This window comes from Chionomys nivalis, chromosome 14 (genome assembly GCF_950005125.1).
Source record: "Chionomys nivalis chromosome 14, mChiNiv1.1, whole genome shotgun sequence".
Lineage (NCBI taxonomy): Eukaryota > Metazoa > Chordata > Mammalia > Rodentia > Cricetidae > Chionomys > Chionomys nivalis.
The window spans coordinates 39,155,306-39,175,431 of NC_080099.1; the positions used below are offsets into that span (position 1 = coordinate 39,155,306).

Here is a 20,126-nt window from a genome sequence, read left to right on the forward strand (position 1 = left end):
TGAGTGTGATGTGCAGTCATTTCCTGACTGTCGGAAACAGCTGTCAAGAAATACAGATTGAGTCGATGGGTGGCTCACAGACATGAACTGTGTGATGTTGGCAAATAGAAAAAAAAAGATGAATTTCCTTATTTGAATAATAGGATGTAACTTCCCCATGAATCTGTTTTGGTGAAATATCTGGGCAATGGTAGAACTTGTGTGAGAATGCCCAGAGCCTCACTGTGATGAGTGACACACGAGCAAATGTAAATATTCCCAGTACTGTAAATGAGAAATGTGCCCTAGCCAGGCATAGTGGCATACCTCTGTAATCTCAGCATTTGTAAAGGTGAAGCAGGAGGATTACTGTGAGTTTGAGGTCAGCTTAGGTTTCATAGTAATTTCCAGGCCAGCCTGTGCTAAAAAGTGAGACCCTGTCTCAAAAAAAGAAAGAAAGAAAGAAAGAAAGAAAGAAAGAAAGAAAGAAAGAAAGAAAGAAAGAAAAACAAATCTCAGTGCTGATATGAAATGTTTTACAGCGGCGACCAAACAGAAGGCCTCCTCTATGCTTTCCCCACAGCCCCTCAGCAGTTATTTTAAACATGAGAATATTGCAGATTTAATATCATCCATAAAAAGGGCCTTCTCTCCCATTTTACTCCATGCTCAAGTCAGGCAAGAGCCTTGATCCATTCCTAGTTCTCACTAATTCTTCTCATGTAATTTTCCTTCGATCCTCCTTTCCTATTCTCCAGACCACATGGCAGCTCCTCTGTCATCTTCCAAGACTCAGTTTGGCCATCCTTTCTGCCAGGAGTGTGCTGTGTTCCCCCGGGGAGCAGACGCCCTCCTCTGTGCACCCCAATGTCGGGTGTGCAGCTCCTGCAGCTCTCATTACGTCTGCAGACTACAGTTCATTATTTACATGTTGGCCTCCCTGTGGGGGGAGAGTTGTAGAGGATTCATAAATCATACACTCAGGGGTGACTAAATGATTTTCCCCTCCCCCATCAGAGCCCTGAGCAGATAATGCATGTTGATGGCTTAGCACATTGGCCAGTCATAATGCACGGTCAATGGTCATGATGATGCTGCCGACTAGCAGCCTGGGAACGTCCATCCTTCCCAGCGTGATGTGAGTCAGCAGACGAGGGGTAGAATTATCTTTACCAAAGCGATCGCAGTCAAGGATATTACAGGCCAGGACTCCAGCCCTTTGCAACAGAAAATTGCTTACTACACACGCAGGAAATTCTTGAACCTTCTGACATTCTGAACTGTGGAAGAAAACAGCCCTGGGGCTTCATTTTTCCTAACAAAGCTGTCTAGAGAAATAGGTTAAAACCGAAAATGAAAAAGTACCATTCCTGGTTTCTGTGTCACGAGGTAATAAATCAAAGAAACTACTGAGGGGAAATGTACCTCTCAAATACAGATTGCTAACATTCGAAAATAACTTGCTTAATTTTCGCGGAGCTCACATATTGTTTGTGCATCACTGTGTCTAATGAGGGGGAAGCAAGCCTCTGCCAAGCATTAACGCGACCTGTACCTCCTCCTGGAACAACGATGTACCTGAGGAACAATGCTGAAGCTACTGACAAAGCTCACTATTCTTCAAGGGCACCGCTGTTTAGGCTCCATTCTTGTATGCTTTCCACAAACCTTTTGTTTTTGTGTATCCGCTATGAGGCACTGTGCCCAACATTGAAAAGCGAGTCATGGACAGACGCAAGGAAGTCCTGCCTCTTCAAGCCAGAAGAAATCGAGATGCTGAAGCAAGAGAGGTGAAAAGTGTAGGGAATGCAGTTTATTTTCACCCTGGAGGAAGCAGGGAGGCTTCTTTAAGAAAGGCAGGCTGAGAGAAAACAGTGTCCCTGATGATTTCAAAAATAGTATCTGTTTAAGCTCGGATCTAGTCGGCCTCTGACTATAGGTCCTGAAAGGGAACCAGCATGTACTTAGTGGTTAGTTCTACTCAGCTGATTCCTAGCAAGCCAGGTTTGTAGCAGGATGTAGCTCTCTGACTTTCTGTGACTGTCTCTTGAGTCTATGTCAGATTTGGAACAGCGCATCTACTTGCGTTAATCTCAGCTCTCACTGACTGGTGTCAGTTTGTTGGGTTCATCCTCATTCCTGCCTTCAGCTGACTGCCTGCCTGAACCTTTTCCTCCTTCCGTTTCCTTCACTGAATTCTCTCGTGTTTTGATTTTTTCTCCAGAAGCCATATTCGATTCCCATTATAGAAGCTGCACAGTCATTATTGAAGGTATCTTTAGAATGGGGAAGAACAGCTTCAAGAGAGTTGTGATATCTCTCCATCTGACATTAAGAAAGCTGGTGTCTGATTTCAATTTGAACACTTACCTTTGCACGTGTGCAAATGTGAGCTGTCTGGTTCTTCTTCAGTGCCACGGATCCTATCATATTGAAATTTACTTCCATAAAGAGTTTTGATACTGGTTTCAAGTAAGTTATAGGAGAAACTTCTAGTGGGTAAATAAACTTATGATAAATAAGCAAACCCGTGATAAAAAGAAAGTACTTCTGTTCTCAAATATGAGTCTTCAAAAAAAACGACTATTTCAGATACAGGAATTTTGATGTTTGTATTCATAAACTCCTGGAGCAAAGTCATTCAAGCTACAGTGGCAATGCATCTACATCACATGATCAAGGGCAATGCCTTCGTTTCTTTCTTCGTCTTTTCTCTTCAGCCCAGTATTTACAATGTGTGGTAGTGGTGTGTGAATGTGCACTATTTAACTTAGTGCCTGACTTTAAAGTCCCTGAACATGTTCGTTTAAGTTATTTCTAAACCACAAGGGACTTTTTTTTTTCCTTTTGGCACCTGCATTCTTTGTTGTCCCATTTACTAGAGTGTTGTGTCGTCTGTAACCTTCACTACTCACAGCTGCCCAACAATCAGCATATCACCTGGGCTTTCACTCTGTCATGGAGCAGACAGAGAGAAGCAATACTCAGAAGGTTCCGCCAAATGTGTCTCGATGATGCTGTCGACCTTGCTCTTTGATTCTTAGTGAGGGGATAACCTTCTGTCAATGGAATCCATCTCTCTCTACAGAGTGCTATAACGGTAGTTAAATGTTATAACTGCATAATTGTGTTTAAAGTCCAAAATAGGGAAATGTATGTAAGTACACAGTGTTCTTCATCCACATTCATGAATAGAAGGTATTCAGTCAAAATAAAGCAAAATATGAGAGTGGAGTGAATTCCAGTCCTTTTAGCTTAAGAAAGAAAACCCCTGTGGTTCTCTGTCACAGTCCAAGTCTCTCCTCTGACTGGACATCACAGTGAATGTCTGTCTGGACCTTTTGCTGTAGTTGCTCTCTGTTCTACACAGAACGACAAGAACAGTCTTTCTTAAAGGCAAACGTAGGGGGTTAGAAAGATGACTTATTCAGTACCTAAACATTCCTGCTGCTGAAGCATGAGGACCTCAGTTCAGATCCCAGCACCCACAATAGAAGCCTGAACCCTTTAAAAGCCACATGAAAAGGCTGAATGTGAAGCTGTAAGCCTGGTGCAGTGGAGGTAGGAGGTAGAGGAATGGGGAGAGATAGCCAGGCCATGAGGTTTGGTACCGTAGCATCCTTCCTTGCGGAGTCATTTCTCCAGGCCTCATAATTAAAATTAAAATAAAAAAATAAGGATAGTGAGGGCATCCCCACCAACAGCCTAGCTCCAGGTTCAGTGAGAGACTCTGTGTCAAAGGAATATGGCTGAGAGTGATTAAGCACCACACTGAAAGTCTTCCTCTGCCCTCTATGCATGTTCACACAGGTACATGCACCTACACACATGTACATACACACACACAAACAGCAATTTTCCTACTAATTCCTCCTTAATCTTGAGAATTTCATACATAAATCCAATGAAATATGATCATAATCACCCCTCATTTCCTCTCCCCAGCTCCCTCCAAATCCCCCCAACACCAACACACTCCTTTCCTGATCTCACATCTCTTTCTGATAATTCATCAAATCCAATCAACACTGCCCCAATGAATATGGGGGTGGGTGGGGCCATTCACCAGAGCATAGGAAATGGCAACACATTGAATGAGTCTCCCTCCCCATCAGCTATCTACTGCCAGTAGCTCTTAGGGAGGGGATGGGACCTGGAGAACATGGCCCTTCTGACATCCATACTGGATTTTTCACGAATGGATCACGTACACGTCATAAACAGGTAACCACAACTGGTATGGAAAAGTGAGTGCCACAGCGAAGTTTAGTACAGAGGTTTGCATTTCCCAGTGCTTGTCCTCATCGTCTTGCTCTTGAATTCCCTACTTTCTGTCTGCCAACTCTTTCCTGATGTTCCCTGAGCCATGCTGGGGGAGGGACCGAGAAAGATGTCCCATTTAGGGCTGAGCACCTCATTCTCTTATTCTAAGCCCATCGCATCTCACCCTAACTGCTGCCCTCTTCAAGAAGGACACTTCTGTTGGGTGCAGCCCAGGTCTTTGGGTAGAAACACCAAGGTTTAGCATGAAATCAGACATCAGGACCATTCCACAAAACAACAAGAGCAAGTTCTACCTTAGGACCACGGAATACTCCAGTCATGCATTACAAAGTAGCACATCTAAACCCCTTTTAAAACATAAAAGTCCCAGTAAGGATAAACAATATGCAAATCAGTACCGAGGCCATCAGGACTTGCTCTTTTTCTTCACCTCTTTCCTTTTTGTTCTTTTTTTAAAAAAAATATCTTTGTGTTTTGGATTTTGTGTTTGTTTTTGAGAAAGTGTCTCTCTGTGCAGTATAGTTGGTATCAAACACATGAAACCCCTTTATACAGCTTCGTGAGAGTTTTGGTTACAGGTGTCTTCCACCACACCAGCCTGAATCACATATATTGAGCACGTAGAATGAACCATTCTTATAAAACATAATAATACATGAATTATTCCTATCCAGGTGTCCTGCCTTCCAGGATTTTCTGTCCCTTCCATGTTAGCCTTCAGGTTCCAGCCTTACAATGTCCTTCTGCAAAGTTGCCTATTAGCTCTAAACTATTTATTCAGAATCACTTTGTGCCCACTGTCGTAAGCAGTGGGATTCAAGGAGGAGATAAGCATCAAGTGGACAGAATCTTAGACTCAGGGTGCAGTCCTTCTTCGTGTGTATGTTTGAGTATGTGCTACACACACTAGTGTGCGCGCGCGCACACACACACACACACCTGAAATCTTCCCCATTGAGAATATGAAGCTTCATTTAGTACATACATACTGCACTATGTCCAACTGTAGCATAATGTTTTATATATAATTATGTTTCAGAGATAGTATCTGAACTCATTTTTGATTTGTTTTCCCTATGGAGAATAGTCCATAGAGTTAGGATAATCACTTTAATAAAACTTTTCTTTCAAGAGCCCGTCAACTGGAATACATGCATGCATGCAGGAGTCCACAGCTACACACAGACTGCAAGGAATGAACTTTCAACTCAGAATGCTATTTTATAATTTTGTAACACTTATTAATTTAATTAATTGTCTGTGTGCCCTGTGTGTGTGTGTTCGTGTGTGTGTGTGTGTTTGGGTGTGTAGGTGCATAGGTGGGGGTCAGAGGACAATCTGTGAGGGTTAGTCCTCTGCATCTACCATGTGGGTGGGGCCTGGGGATCAAATTCAGGTTGTCAGACTTTCCCAGCTAAGCCGTTTCTCTGACCTTCCTATTTTTTTAAATGATCCACATAATTTTGTAGTTTATTACTATATTATATCACAACACAAACAAAATGTTATTACTACATGGAGTGTGGAAAATTAAATGGAGCTTTCCTAATAGGACTATGGACACCCATCTATGAATGCTTGAAGCTACTTTATTCAAATGTATGTGCTTTTATCTAAGAAGTATTACATTAGTTATTATAAAAATTTGCATTGAAATTATTCTGCCGTTTTGTAGAACAACTGACATTCTTGGACCCCTTTCTATTTATATGTTTCTGTTTGGCACTTCACAAAGGTGTCTTCTCGACAGGTTTTCTTTTCCTAAATTCAAGGTCCTAGGGAGCTGTTACCAAGGAAACAGCTGGATAAGTTATGTATATTTCACTTATACCTAAAATAGAAAAGCTTGCTCTGGGTTATAAATATAATTCTATAAACCTTCCTCCAGTAATCTCTGTGCTTCTCTGCTCACACCATCTTGTCGTTAGAGCAGGGCGCATGTACAGCAATGCCTGCCTCAGGCAGAGGCTCTGAGTTTATGTGTTCCTTGCTCTGTCTCACCTTAATCACTTCCTGCTGAGACTGGCCGGGGGTGGGGGTGTTCCTCGTGTCCAGGAGTTGATATGTCGCTCACCACAGCTATAAGGCACTCTGTCTGAATCTAGAGAGAGAATGAAGTAAAAATACTTGTCACGCGGAAACTTACCTTTCCTCATGAGACTCAGCCCATCCCTGCGAAGCCCGGCTAAATCCAGACAAAAGAATATGATGCAAGGCGCAGCCTGTGCTAAGGACTGAAAGTAAACCTGGGATTGTGCTGGGCAGTCACAATGACTGAGAACCCTCAGTGAATGAATGCACTTGGTAGCACACCCAAGTATTTCCAGCACTGAGAAGGCAGAGGTGGGAGGACGGAGTTTGAGGCCAGCCTCGGCTGTATGACAAAAGCAAGTCTCAGAAAACCAAAATAAGTCAAGAAACTAACAAATATAGTCTGAGACCTGCATAAAACGCCTCTTGCTTTATTCTTTAATTAACCTCTGCACCTTTGCCTAAACTCTAAACAGCTATTCAAGTGCTTGCAAAGTAGTAGTGGTTTTCCACAATAAATCTTAGTGTAGGTATCTGTAGAACTGAAACCTTGTGCTTCTCATTCTTGGCATTTTCTATGGGTAGAGACCAAAGCTTAGTAAATTGCGTTTTGTGGTATACATTGCGGACAAGTACTTTGTGTACAAAGGCAAGCAAGATGCTGTTTTATTCTTCAATGACAGCAACTGCTTACTGAAGAGTAATTGTAGCATAAATGGGGCTGAGGATGTTGCTTGGTGGTAGAGAGCTTGTCTAGTGTGGTTAGGTCCTGCATTCGATTATCTAACGCTGCAAAAGCACAAAACAGAAATAAAACTAGGAGTTGTATAACCGTGGACATGGTCACATTCTTCCAACTCCTTGATTGACCTGGACCCCCATGCCGTTCCTCAGTGACAGAATCCTAAAAGGGATGATGACCAGAAGGAATGAGAAAATAAAGAAGATAGGAAAGTTTGGGACGAGAAAGTCTTAAACAGATGATGAATCCCGCAAGCAAGTTTACTTAAGAAAAATACAGTGTCTTATGCACATTTTTCAGGGGAAAATGGGACAGAATCAGCAGAAAGCTGCCACACATGTGGATGAAGTCAGTGGGAAGCTAACCAAGCAATGCTGCACAAAGGGAATGCAGATTATCTCAGGAGCATCACAGTGACTGATGTAGCAACTGATGACCACAGTCCACTAGCGTAGGAAGAGTTGGTGGGGGGAATCTCAGGATCTGAAGTCTCAGTTCCCCCAAGGCCCTGGTCCCACAGGCAGTGACGAGCTGTCAAATCTGTTTTCAGTTGTAGAGATGAAATCATATTCCTTCTCTGCATCCCAAGGTCTCAGGGAAAGCCTAAGATTGACCCACCTGTCTACAAGCCCTGAAGCCCATTCTGTCCCTCATTTTCATAGAATTATTATGAAAATTCAATTCCACTGGGTCCTTTTTGTTATCTGAAACCCTGCGGTAACAACAGGTGCTTTTTGCCCTCCACTCCCCGTGGTGGTGGTATTTTGTTTGTACTCTACCAAATAAAGCTTGCCTGAAGATCAGAGGGTGGAGCTAGCCACGAGTTAATCATAGAAGTCAGGCAGAGGTGGCACTTGCTTTTAATCCCAGCACTTGGGAAGTGGAAGCCAGAGATCAGAAGTTCAAGTTCACATTGGGCTACTTGAGATTTAACCAGTCTAAAAGAGAAACGGAACTCCCACCTTTGATCCCTGCACTTGGGATCTCAAGTCTTTAATCCAGGACTAGGGAGGTAGAGACAGGAAGTGATATGACTGGATGCAGAAGGAAATGTAAGACAGACGGAGGCAGGAGCTCAGCCTCTTTTCAGGACTGAGAATTTCATAGAGATAAGAACTGTAGTGACTGGCTGCTCTGCTTCTCTATTCTTTCGGCTTTCTCCCTCTAATATCTGACTCTGGGTTTTTATTATTAAGACCAATTAAGGTTCAAGCTACAAGTCCCTGCCAACATCTCCATGCTCATCTTTTGCTGTTTGTCTGGTTGTTCCTGAAGCTCCTGAAGGGTTTTTCTCTGCACCATCTTTCACAGTCCTTTTTACCTGGAGAATCTGATATTCGGTGCTTTCGTCTAGATGGTTCCATCCCATTCTAATGATGAACTGGTTGACTCTCTTTTTCTTTTCTATCTCACCTTCCCTAAGTGATCTCTTCTGGCCCACCTGAATATGTGCTATGCTTCTCATCCATTGTCTGAGCAAATGCTGCTGTTATTAAGTCGCTGGCTCCCATCAACCCCCCCCCCCAGGGAAGGGCAGGCATCGTTTCTTTCTTAGTACACCTATGTCATGTACCAGGTGCCTCATTTATTACTTGTAAATTAATGAGTACATAACCAATGAGTGACAATTGCTACAAAACATAGCTTCAACGTGAAAGCAGAGATTTAGGTTTAAAAGGGGTGAAGGAAAGTGACAAGAAGTGACATCTGATCTTGTTTTAAAAGATAAAGCTGAAGGGAATTCACCGGGGAGTTCAGGGAAGAAAGGGGAGCTCAAGCAAAGAACTACATGACCAAATTCAAAAGTCTGCAGTAGATAGATGTCACTTGCTTGGGCCTTCACCTCCTACCAGACACTGCTTCCTCTGAGCATCCCTGGACCCCCCCCCCCTTAGAGAGAATAGATGCTTCTTACATGTGTGCAAAAAGCTCTTTATGTTTCTACCCTTAATAAATGTGATTCTAAAATTAAATTTTGATAGGCATCTAGAAAACAAACAAATAAAAAACACCAAGAATGCTAAATTTGAGTTGTATTGATGGCATTAAACTTTAACTAATTTTTAAGATCTGCTATTTTTATGTGAAAAGAGCAATTTGGTGAGAGACTAGAGCTTAAAAAACGAACATCCAAGCTCAACAGCTTGCCATCCTGAAGGTGCATAATCACCACTATACTGAATATCAACACCTACCACAGGTGTAATGGATTGGAGAGCTGCCCTCTCCCTCTCCAGGCACACAACACTAATCCCTCCATATAGGGAAACTAGATCTCCAGAGTTAAAATGCTTTAAGCAGAAGCCCTTTCTATTATATTTTTGTGCCTAACTCATGAACACACAATGGAACACGTCTGCATTTGGGGAGGGGCCGTAGCCTGCCTCTCTTGGCTGGTGGGTATAATGTACTCAAGGGTAATTCAGACATTTTAAATAGTGACAGCATCTCACTCAAAAGCATCAACTTTGGGAAGAAGAGAGGCTTAGATAAGCTTTCAAAGCTTCCTCAGGATGGACATTTTCCAGTATCAATTATGCAGAACTCCTGGAGCATTCGACTCCACACATGCGAACTCGAGCTATTTCCTATTACATTGCTTTCACATCATAACTCAGCGGCAGCAGCCTTAGTGGAAAGCTTCAGGTTAATTACGACTTTATTCAGCTTCTAGCTTGAGGCAGAAGCAGCCACAAAGCCAAAGACCCCTGGGAATACTTATCCTGTCAGTGACAGCCTCGATCCTCTACAAGCATAAGCATGAATTTCTTTGCTCTTTTTCCAGGGTCTCTGTGCCTTCCCTGTCCCCTCTTTTTAAAACAAAGGAGAGATAAATGTGTTGGTTATGCACTTTGTGTTTCAGCTGGTGGTTAGCAGAGTGTTATGTCCTTGAAGAACTGTAAATATGATAATAAGGGTAATATTGGCTAATGTTTCCATCGCACACTTCAATGCGTTTTTCCTCTTTGAAAGAGCAAACTATAGTCCCAACTTTTGCAGCAGGAGTGTAGAAACTTAGATATTTAATTGCTGAAGAAAATACAGTAATAAAATGTAATTAATAGCAAGTTTTTCTGATTTCAAATTCCAGGGTCCTGACTACCTCCTCCCATTCCATTTCATTAAGCACCAGATGTATTTGTATCCTGTGCCCTCTCTGTAGCCTGCTGGCAGCTAGATCTGAATCCTGCTCTCTCTCTAATAAAGTGTTACTGTGTCTAAAAAGGTTCAGAGACTGACAAATGTGCATTTGACTGTAGGCTCTGCCATTTTACAACTGAACAACATTTTCCTAGTTAACTAACCTCTCTTATTCTAAGTCTAAAACATAATGAGTAAATTCCAGGAAGGGTTTGATTGGGTAGTTCAGCGAAACTCGTACAGTACAGAGCCAGGCCCTTAGGGCTAGGCAGTATAATGGGGCTAGGCTCTCACACCAGCTGTTTTAGAAAGCATTCATGCCTTCTTAATCGGCCCCGGGTTGCTCCTGGGCTTTGACCATTCACCATTCATTGCTTCTGAGAATGCATTTGTCTCTGTAGATGTAAGTCCCATCATAAAAGCTAGATGCCACCACTGGTTAGGAGTGACATGGATACTTCGTAACATCTTTTAAAAGCCAGCCTCAGTAAATATAGACCATACATTCTCCAAATAACATTTCATCAATGCTTGATAATTTCATAAAATGTATTCTGTTTGTACACCCCTGACTCTGAACCTTTTTAGACACAGTAACACTTTATTAGAGAGAGAGCAGGATTCAGATCTAGCTGCCAGCAGGCTACAGAGAGGGCACAGGAGGATACAAGTACGTCTGGTGCTTAATGAAATGAAATGGACTCAGATCCATTCCCCTCTCCATCTCCACTCAACATTGTGTTCTCGTTTTTTTTAACCTATTAAAGCCAATTTGTGTTGCCTATATACTCACAGTGCTGTGGCCACCCACTGAAGCGTTGCTCATCTACCAGGGCCTAGGCCCTTAAAGATAACTTTCCTATCCTAACAGTGATCAATTTTCTATAGCTGCTCAGCTAGCAGTGGGACTTTGTGCCCCACCCCACCCCTCTCCTTGCTTAGATTTTGTCAGTCATGAGCTTGTGCAGGTCTTTATGTGCTGTCATTGCTGTCATGAAACAAATATGATCAAAGTAAACCTGGGAAAGGGAGGGTTTATTTGGCTTGCAATTCCAAATCACTGTTGATTACTGAAGGAAGTCAGGGCAAAAAACTCAAATATGGCAGGATCCTGGAAGAAGGAACTGATGCAGAAGCCATGAGGGGAGCTGCTTGGTGGCTTATTCTTCATGACTTCCTCAGCCTGCTTTCCTATAGAGCCCAGTACTACCAGCCCAGGGGTGAATCCACACACAATGGGCTGGGTCCTCACCCAGTAATCACTAGTTGAGAAAATACCCTACAAGCTTGCTATATAGCCCCGTTTTATGGAGACATTTTCTCCACTAAGGTTCCCACCTCTCTGATGACTTTAGCTTGTGTCAAGTTGACATGAAACTATCCAGGACTATATATAATTACCTTGTTACATCCTGAATACATTGTTTGGTTGGAGTGGTACAGACATCTCATTTTGGGCTGAGCACTCCACAGTTTCTTATTCTGCACTCCTGTACTAGTTGTGAGTCTTTATGTCAATCACCATCTCCTGCAAAAACAGCCTTCCCTGATGAGATCTGAGAGAGGCTCTCATCTCCATGTATAGCAGCAGATAACTAGGAGTCAGTTTAATATTATGCCCATTTAACGGAGCAATTGTGGTTGATTGTCTTCTGGGACCTATAACCTGTGTAGCCTCAGCTTCTTGGCTCTGATAACAATGCCGGGGTGGAATATACCATATCATTCCATGATTTGTGTAGCCAAGTTTGCTCTCTCTTGCCTTAAGCTCATCCTCCCCTCATACCCCTGACCCCTGGGGACACGCCAAAGGGCACAGCTGCAGTGTTTGTAAAGGGTGGCACCCATCCCAGGATCTCAGTTCTTGGAGCCAAATACCAGGGTCTGTAGAGATCAGCAGCTGCTGGCGCACATGGCAGATCAGTTCGGAGCTCTCAGTTCTCATCAGCAGCATCTCAGCGCATCACCACCTCATCTCTGGAAGCAGGCATGAGAAGCTCTGGTCTCTTGTCCTCCTCATTGATGGTAACAGTTGGATGTGCATAGTTTTCTCTACTTTCTCCTTTGTCCCAATGCTGGACAAAGGACCTGTAGATAAGACGTACCATACCTTCTTTCTCTCCTCTTGTCAGGATTCTGGTTAGGTTTCCGTTACCAAGATAAATTGAGCAAGGTCCTCTCCAGTGTCCATGTCTCCATTGTCTCCCCATTCTCTCACCAGAATACCAACATCCAAACCCTTCCCTGCTACATACTCACCAGTCAGGGACTTCAGCACCCCCTCCACTGCTTATTGGAGGATGAGTCCTACACTCTGAGAGTGGAATTGTTCTGAGTCTTCTACCAACTACCATTTCCAGTATTAGTGTTTACTGGCCATTTTAGGGCCATACTTATTTAGATCTTATTCTTCTCCAGAATACCCTCTGTGACTTTTTGCTGTTGTATCACACACAGCATCTGCCATTTCCTTGACCCGGGATGCTTCACCTATGTCAACATCTGTTAGCACCCATCCGCTCCTCATGGACCCAACCAAGGATGCTGTCTTCTGGCACACTTCCTAATATGTAAGGAAGGTAGAAAGAAAGGTTCTTGCCTATTCTTTTAAAATACTTTGTGCTTGTTTTGTAAAAACAGTTATTAGAGTTAGGTATGATGCCACACACCTTTAATACTAGCAGTAGCATTTGGGAGGCAGAAGCAGGCAGATCTCTGAATTTGCAGCCAGCCAGGTCTGCAAAGCAAATTTCAAGCCATCCAGGGATACACAGTGAGACCTTGTATCAAAGAAAAACAGAAAGCAATCAAAACACTTACCAGAGAGGTAAGACAGATAATAATGCTAATGATGAATGGAAGTAGATGTAGATCAGGTAGATAGATGATAGATAGATGATAGATAGATAGATGATAGATAGACAGAAGATAGATAGATGATAGATAGATAGATAGATAGATAGATGATAGATAGATAGATAGATAGATAGATAGATAGAGAGATAGATAATAGATAGATAGATAGATAGATAGATAGATAGATAGACAGAAGATAGATAGATAGATGATAGATAGATAGATAGATAGATAGATAGATAGATAGATAGATAGATAATAGATAGTAGATAGAGGTTAGGTAGATAGGTGATAGTTAGCAGGTAAATGGGGAGTTAACTTATTTTTCTATCACAGAACTCTGACTTAAAAAAGAAACATTTTAAAGTAACTATAGCAATATTAACTGAGTGAGTGATTCAATCCAGGAATTCACTTAGTTATTCCCCACTGTTCAAGTCTTAACTATTGAATAATATGCAGTATTTTCTTATTTTTGAGGAATGAGTACTAGGGCATCTCCATATGTCTGCCTTTCTTTAAGGACTTTCATGCCCAGACTGTCATTGAGTGACATGGAGAAAGACAGAATAATGGGTTGGTGTTCCCACGAACGGCACCAGGCAATGTGAAATATATGTGTTTTAGGTAATGGATCATAAGCAGATGGCAATGTAATTGGAAGTGTCACTGTGAGTTAGATACAAAAGATAGCATAGAGGAGGTTCTGGAGGCTGGAGGGCCTCGGAAGATGGCATTTTTGGCCACTCTGGCTGGGAGTGGATAGACTGGCACAAGTTCATTTCTCACCAAAGAGTCACTCTGGTCTCTGTCTCTCCCTAGGGCTTCCGGGGCAATGACTGAGAAGACCTTAACAAGGAACACCACGCAGTAGTTGCTGCAACATCTCACTCCGGGAAATGAAAGAGTAACATGGCAGTGCCTGTTTGAGAGGACTAAAACCCCAAAGACTCAGTTTAGAAAGGAACAATGTCTAAGAAGGGGCGAAATAAGGGCGAGAAGCCCGAGACACTCATTGTTGCCCTTCAAGCTGCAAACGAAGACCTCAGGACCAAACTCACAGACATCCAGATAGAACTGCACCAAGAGAAGTCCAAGGTGAGTAGGGGCTGCGTGGGATCCAGCCAGCCCTGACTGTCTTCATGTGCATCAAACTCAGCAATTCCTTAGAATCATGGGCTTTGATGCCTGCAGCCCAGAGACAACCATATCAATATAAAATTGCATCATTTAGGTAACTGTTGTTATAAGAACATTCTTGATCACAGAGTGACAAATGTCTTATTTCAGTGTTTCAGCATTCTCTTCTATCACTGTAGAAATTTAATCTTACCCCAAACCCATTTTACCCCATTTCAAAGAAAATAATAAATGGGCTCAGAATCAGTTGGAGGCTATTTCTTCCTATGTCAACTAAGTTTGGCCATTTTTAGTAAACTCCAATGTGAAATTTATGAAGGGTAGATATTTATCCCCATGAACAAAGGGAAGCAAGTTCTAATTCTTAAAAGGCATTAATTTGTGATTCAGAAATTCGAGGCATTATTTTTTCTTCTTCTTGGAAACAGACTTGGGTGTGTCAGTGTATCTGGCTGTCATTTTGAAGACTGATTCTTTTCCCACACATTACTCTGCAAGAGAATAACCTGGGAGAGCCCCAGGGAAATTGAGGTTCCTGAACCCACAAGTCAAGGATTTTGGTTAAGTAGGTGACGGAAGGAAACAGCATAGGAGGTTCAGATAAGGGGACTCCGTCTTCAGGTCTTCAGGATTAGTTTTCACTGTAAGAGCTTTTCCAGGTCTTGCCACCATCCGGTCCATTTAGTTTCATTTTCCCTGGGGCAAAGTAACATCTGAAGGGAGCCAGGCTCCTTTTAGTAAATGACAAATTTACAGGAATGCTTAGGAGAGAGGAAAAAAATAACCCACAAGATTCCAAAAGATATCTCACCACTGCCAGTACCCCAGCATCCCACACATCTAAGCTTTTTTAAAATGCACACCTCTTGAGTTCGAATGCAGCTGCCGGCCTTCCAGCGTCTGGGACAGCATCCACACGGGCAGCCACGTGTCATCCCGCTTCCTCTGACTAGGCTCTGGCAGTAGGCTTCTTAGACAAGAACGTATCTTCTCACCCCTCTCCTGCCCTCCTCCCCTCTGCTTACAGTTAGTGGCAACCTCAGTGCAGGCTTCTACAGGGCAAAGCCTACGTGCAGCGGAGGGACAGCAGAGGGCAAACGAATCATAAAGCAATTTCATTATAGATAAATATGGTAGTGTTTTCAAAGAGCAGGCTCTGGGGGAGAGAATGATCAAAGCCAATGTATGAATTTACACTCTCGGCTTAGCCCCGAGGCCCTTCTGATAAAATGACAATTCAGCTACTGGGAGGGAACGGAGTAAAGACTGAAAACCTTCGGGCTGGTGGGCCGTTACTCATTTTCCCAGCAAATCGCATAACGCTATTGGCATTTACAGAATGCCCTGTGTGAAGCGAACAGAGTTCATTGTAAAGGCTTTGGTCGATTCTATAAATAGCTAGCTACGACTTGCCTGGTGCATGCTATCTATCACACGCTACAGCATGCACACTTCATCCCGGCTCAGACCCAGCTCTGACACTCAGCACCTGGCTGACCCTGAGCTGGTCTTTGTTCCTCTTTGTTTTCATGCCCTCGTCTGTCAAGGGGCACTGCAGAGGTGCCTGCTCCAGATGACTGTGAGAAGGAGGGAAGGCAGGTGGCAGGAGTCAGTTGGCATCAAGCTGGAAAGGGAGCTATGCCATTATCTCAGCCGACCCCCAGTTCCTCCTTCTCAGGTAGGCATTGTTCTTATTTCCATCTGTATGAAGAGAGTACCCACCTGGCGTGTAGGTGGTGCTCAATACTGCTTACTAAAAGAACCTGCATGACTCTTCAGATGCTTTCCTGACATCTCTGCGCTAGCATTACTATTGTAGTATTTGGAAAAGAAAACTCAGGCCTGAGTGAAGAAAGGTCTTTCTTTTTTTTGAACCCGCACTCTTGTTTTTGTTCTTGCTTTTTTTGTTTGTTTGGTTGGTTGGTTGGTTGATTGATTGGTTTTTCGAGATAGGGTTTCTCTGTATAATAGTCCCAGCTGTTTTGGAACTGAAACTCACTTTGTAGACCAGGCTAGCCTCAAACTCACAGAGATCCACCTGCCTCTACTTTTTGAGTGCTGGAATTAAAGGCCTGTGCCACCATGACCCGGCTGAACCAGTACTCTTAAGCTACTAAGTGGACACCATGTTCACTGTGGATTGCTATGAGACAAGATACTCACCCACTAGCTTCTCCAGGGTATGTGCCTTCTTTCAGAGCTGGAATACAGTGTTAATGAGCAGCATGGGTGAGGTGGTGAAAGGGATGAAGGGATGGAGCAAGGACAGGGTTCTGAGGAACAGGCTGCCGGCAGCCTAGGGTTATGCCTAGCTTAGGAATCAGTGATTTCAAATAGAAATATAAGTAGTCAATGGACGCAGTCCCTCAAACTGCAAAGCATGTGGCAATGTCCTCCTGGTCCTCACAGGATGTTTGGGGCAAGGGCATCCTGTGGTTCCCATTTTGATTTTGCTGAGGGAAGAAAACGAGCTTCCTTGTGCTCAACTCACTCGCTTTCTGGTGGCAGCAAGTGGAGGCTCCAAAATGGCAATTTTCTTCTAGGAAATAGAAGACACCAAGATGCCTGAACACCTAATCCCTGCCTACTGCCCACCACCACCCCTGAAAAACCACACCCTACCTTCTTCATCCTCCTTCCTCAGAGCTTCTGGTTTGAGGCTCAGATTCGGAGTGTGGTACTCTTTCCTTTCTGGACCTCTGCTGCTGTTTTCAGGATACTAGAGAAGAGGGAAGCAAGGGGAGAGAAAGAAAGGGAAGAGAGAAAGGGCGAGGCAATGGGAGGGGAGGGGGAAGAGGAAGGGAGAGCATAAGGTTTCCCATAAAAGCTGCCTGCTTGCTTCTGTTTCCCCTCTGAACCCTTGTGTCTGAAAGTCCCTTGGCTCAGGTGATAATTCCCGCTGGTTGACGGAATTTATTCTCCAGGAACATGCAAAGCAGATAATCTGAGCCTCAGCTCCTGAGAGCTTGACCCCCCCCTCCCCCGAGATAACCCACAGCCCTTTCCTCACCCTGTGATTTTTAATCCTCGACTTCTAAGAGTGCATTAAAAACTCCCGTCACTGCCAAGCTTATCTTGGCACAACTTACACGGGCATTTCCAAAGGCCAGACTAGAATTATGGACAGGAAACCCAGCGTGAGCTCTGCATAAAGCGGTCAGGACTCCTTTTCTTGTATCCCACTGAAACCTTTAATACAGGGATTAGTTTTTCTTAGTGATCTCTTCCTCCCATAGAATCTCAAGGGCAGAAAGGATTTGAAAGTTTATCTTCACAGCCTTGTTCAGTGCCCCTTGTCCTTGCCTCCCCCTCCCCCCACTCTTTACAGCAATGTGCATTCCCAGTGTGTTCCAAGTCAAGACCCTACGTCACCAACAGCAGGGAACTCAAGGCATTTCAGGGAAACCCGGGTTTCTCTGGACATTCCTTTCTGTTTGGGAAACAGTTACTACCGTCTTAATGTGGTATTGCAATGTTAGTCATACATTATGGTCATTTGCATTTTTGTTGGTGGTGGCTTGATATAACACTGTATAATATATCACCATATGCAACAATATTTTCGAAATGAACGTGATAGTATCTACTGTTGCTTAGTCACTCTCTTTTGATACATATTGAGTCATCTTCACCACAACCAGATGAGAAAGAGAACATAATCTTAATATGCCGATGGGGAAAAAGGCCGACAGAAGGAAAGGAGTTTGCTGGAAGTTTGAGAGGAGTCAGGCCTGGGCTGTAGACTGGACTTGGCTCTTAGCCATACTGGCCTAATTTATGAGCTCATGTAGAGATTGTTCCTTACTGTCTCCCTGAAACTGTGCGGAAGCAAATACCACAGGGCTGGCCTGGAGGCTGGATGTACTAATACGTGCAGTGCCCATTTAGAACAGAGTCAATTGCAGTAAAATACAGAGAATACAAACACACTTATGACTGAGCTTAAACTGTTGCTGCAAAACACCCTCACTGCTCAAAATCATTTTCATTTACTAAATAACTTCCATCTTCTAAATATCTTCATGCTTGTATTTACATTTTTACTCAGCAATAGCTCTTTTGTGTCCTCACACACCTCAAGAGTTGTATTAGGATATTTAAATCTTCTGCCTTAATGCCTAAGTTTGTATGGATGAGTCCAGAAAGAGACTTCGCCACACAACTGTTATGGCCTCTCATGTCTGTCCCCCAAATCACATCCTTTGGCTCCCCCTCAAAGCGAAACACTTTCCCCAAAGGAGTCTCAAGGGGAAACAAACAAGTCATGTCAAGAAATCCTGCAAATAGCGGGAGTTTCCATGGCAACTGGAACAAATGTGAACCGTTTCTTTGTTTTGTGAATTCCCCCGAGTGATTGGCACCATGACCAGCTTCTGTTTATGTTAGTTTTCTCCATGGGTTGGAATATATTCTCCACACAGCTGTATTTTCATAGCCTAACTTTTTTCTTCTTTTAATCTCCCTTCCTTCCGACATGCATGAAAGATTACTATTTATAATCCAAGAGAAATAACACAATCCCAGACAGAATCACAGGGAGATGCTACGTTAAGCACCTCGAGAGAATCTGACATAAGTCATTTAGGGTGGAGTGTCTCCTGTCATATCTAATATTGCTCTGTATACCATAAGGCTTTACAGTAAGTCATTTTCCCATGCATTTTAAACTGAGTCCTGGAAACATCTATTACAGGCATTTTTTTGAACACTTTTCTTAGCTGGCAATACAGAATGGAAACCCAGAACACCTTAATCTTTGTCCCTATTCATTATCATTTGTCACTATCCTGCAAAGTGTTTCCCTTGTGGCCCTGTGGCCTTGTGGTGATGTCGCTCTTCCCAGTGCTACCAATTACTGCTAAGACAAAGGAGAACCAAGTTCCCGCCACTCAAGTTAAAGACATATTTCTAATGTCTTCTATTCAGGCTAAACTCAACTTGTAAATTAGAAAAAAAATCCCTTCCGCTAAAAATAAATACATTATCTAGATGAGAAGTCAACAAAACTTCCTACAAAGTGGAAAACACTAAATATTTGAGGGTTGTGGGCCAGACAGTCTCTGAATGTGCTCGATCGCTATATCATGAAAGCAGCCCTAAGTAATGTGTGAATGGACAGGCACGGCTGTATTCCAACAGATCTTTAATCACAAAGAAGACAGTGTGGCTTACAGGCTTTAGTTTCCTCGCCTCCTTCCTGGAAGACATCATTTTCTCTTTACTCTAGAAAGGTGAGAAAGAGGTCTAGATTGTCAAGAACAGAGAGGCAGCCTGACAATGGGGATGCATGGCTGTAATCACATCACTTGGGAGGCAACGGCAGGCAGAGCTCTGTAAGTTTGAGACCAACCTGGTCTACAGATTGAGTTCCAGCACAGACAGAGCTAACAAAAAACAAAACAAAACAAACATAAAGCACAGAAAAAAAAAGCCCCAGAGAAACACTGTCTTGAAATAAGAGAGAGAGAGAGAAAGAGAGAGTGAGAGAGAGAGAGAGAGATTCAGAAGTAAGCATTCTTATTCTTAGCTGTTAGAGGTTTTGTGATTTACTGTAGTGTTTTACAAGGGATGAGTGGATACGGAGTTACGCTGGTAACTCCCTAAGCCTATGTTTTCTAAACTGTATGACAGGGCTTATTATTCATGACTCTGCTTACGGGGCTAGCTAGGAAACAATGGCATATGGCCTTTAATCGCACCTGTGCCTTCTTGCTCATTACTGTGCTGTTTCAGCAATCAGCGGATATACAGCGATAGTCTCGTAGGAGTTGCCACACGGGGGCAGAATAAGAGGGGGTGCAGACGAGAGAGCAGCATGCACACAAGCTGAAACATGAAGGAAAATGCACTAAGGACCAACAGAGTGCACAGAGAAGACAAAGGCAGTTGACCTGAGCTTAATTCTAGGCAATCAGGTCACATGACAGGAAAGGAGGGTAAGTAGCTGGGCCAG

At 43.2% G+C, this 20,126-nt stretch overlaps 1 protein-coding gene across 3 annotated transcripts in view; it reads left to right on the top strand.

Annotated features, from left to right (window-relative positions):
- Jakmip2 (janus kinase and microtubule interacting protein 2) overlaps positions 1 to 20,126 on the top strand; it is a 150,169-nt gene that overhangs the window by 75,926 nt on the left and 54,117 nt on the right. For all 3 annotated transcript variants that reach the window (XM_057788524.1, XM_057788523.1, XM_057788525.1), the window contains one exon: positions 13,856 to 14,131. In XM_057788524.1, the coding sequence (XP_057644507.1) occupies positions 14,003 to 14,131 (129 nt within the window). In that variant the 5' untranslated portion in view covers positions 13,856 to 14,002. The remainder of the gene's footprint in view (positions 1 to 13,855; positions 14,132 to 20,126) is intronic.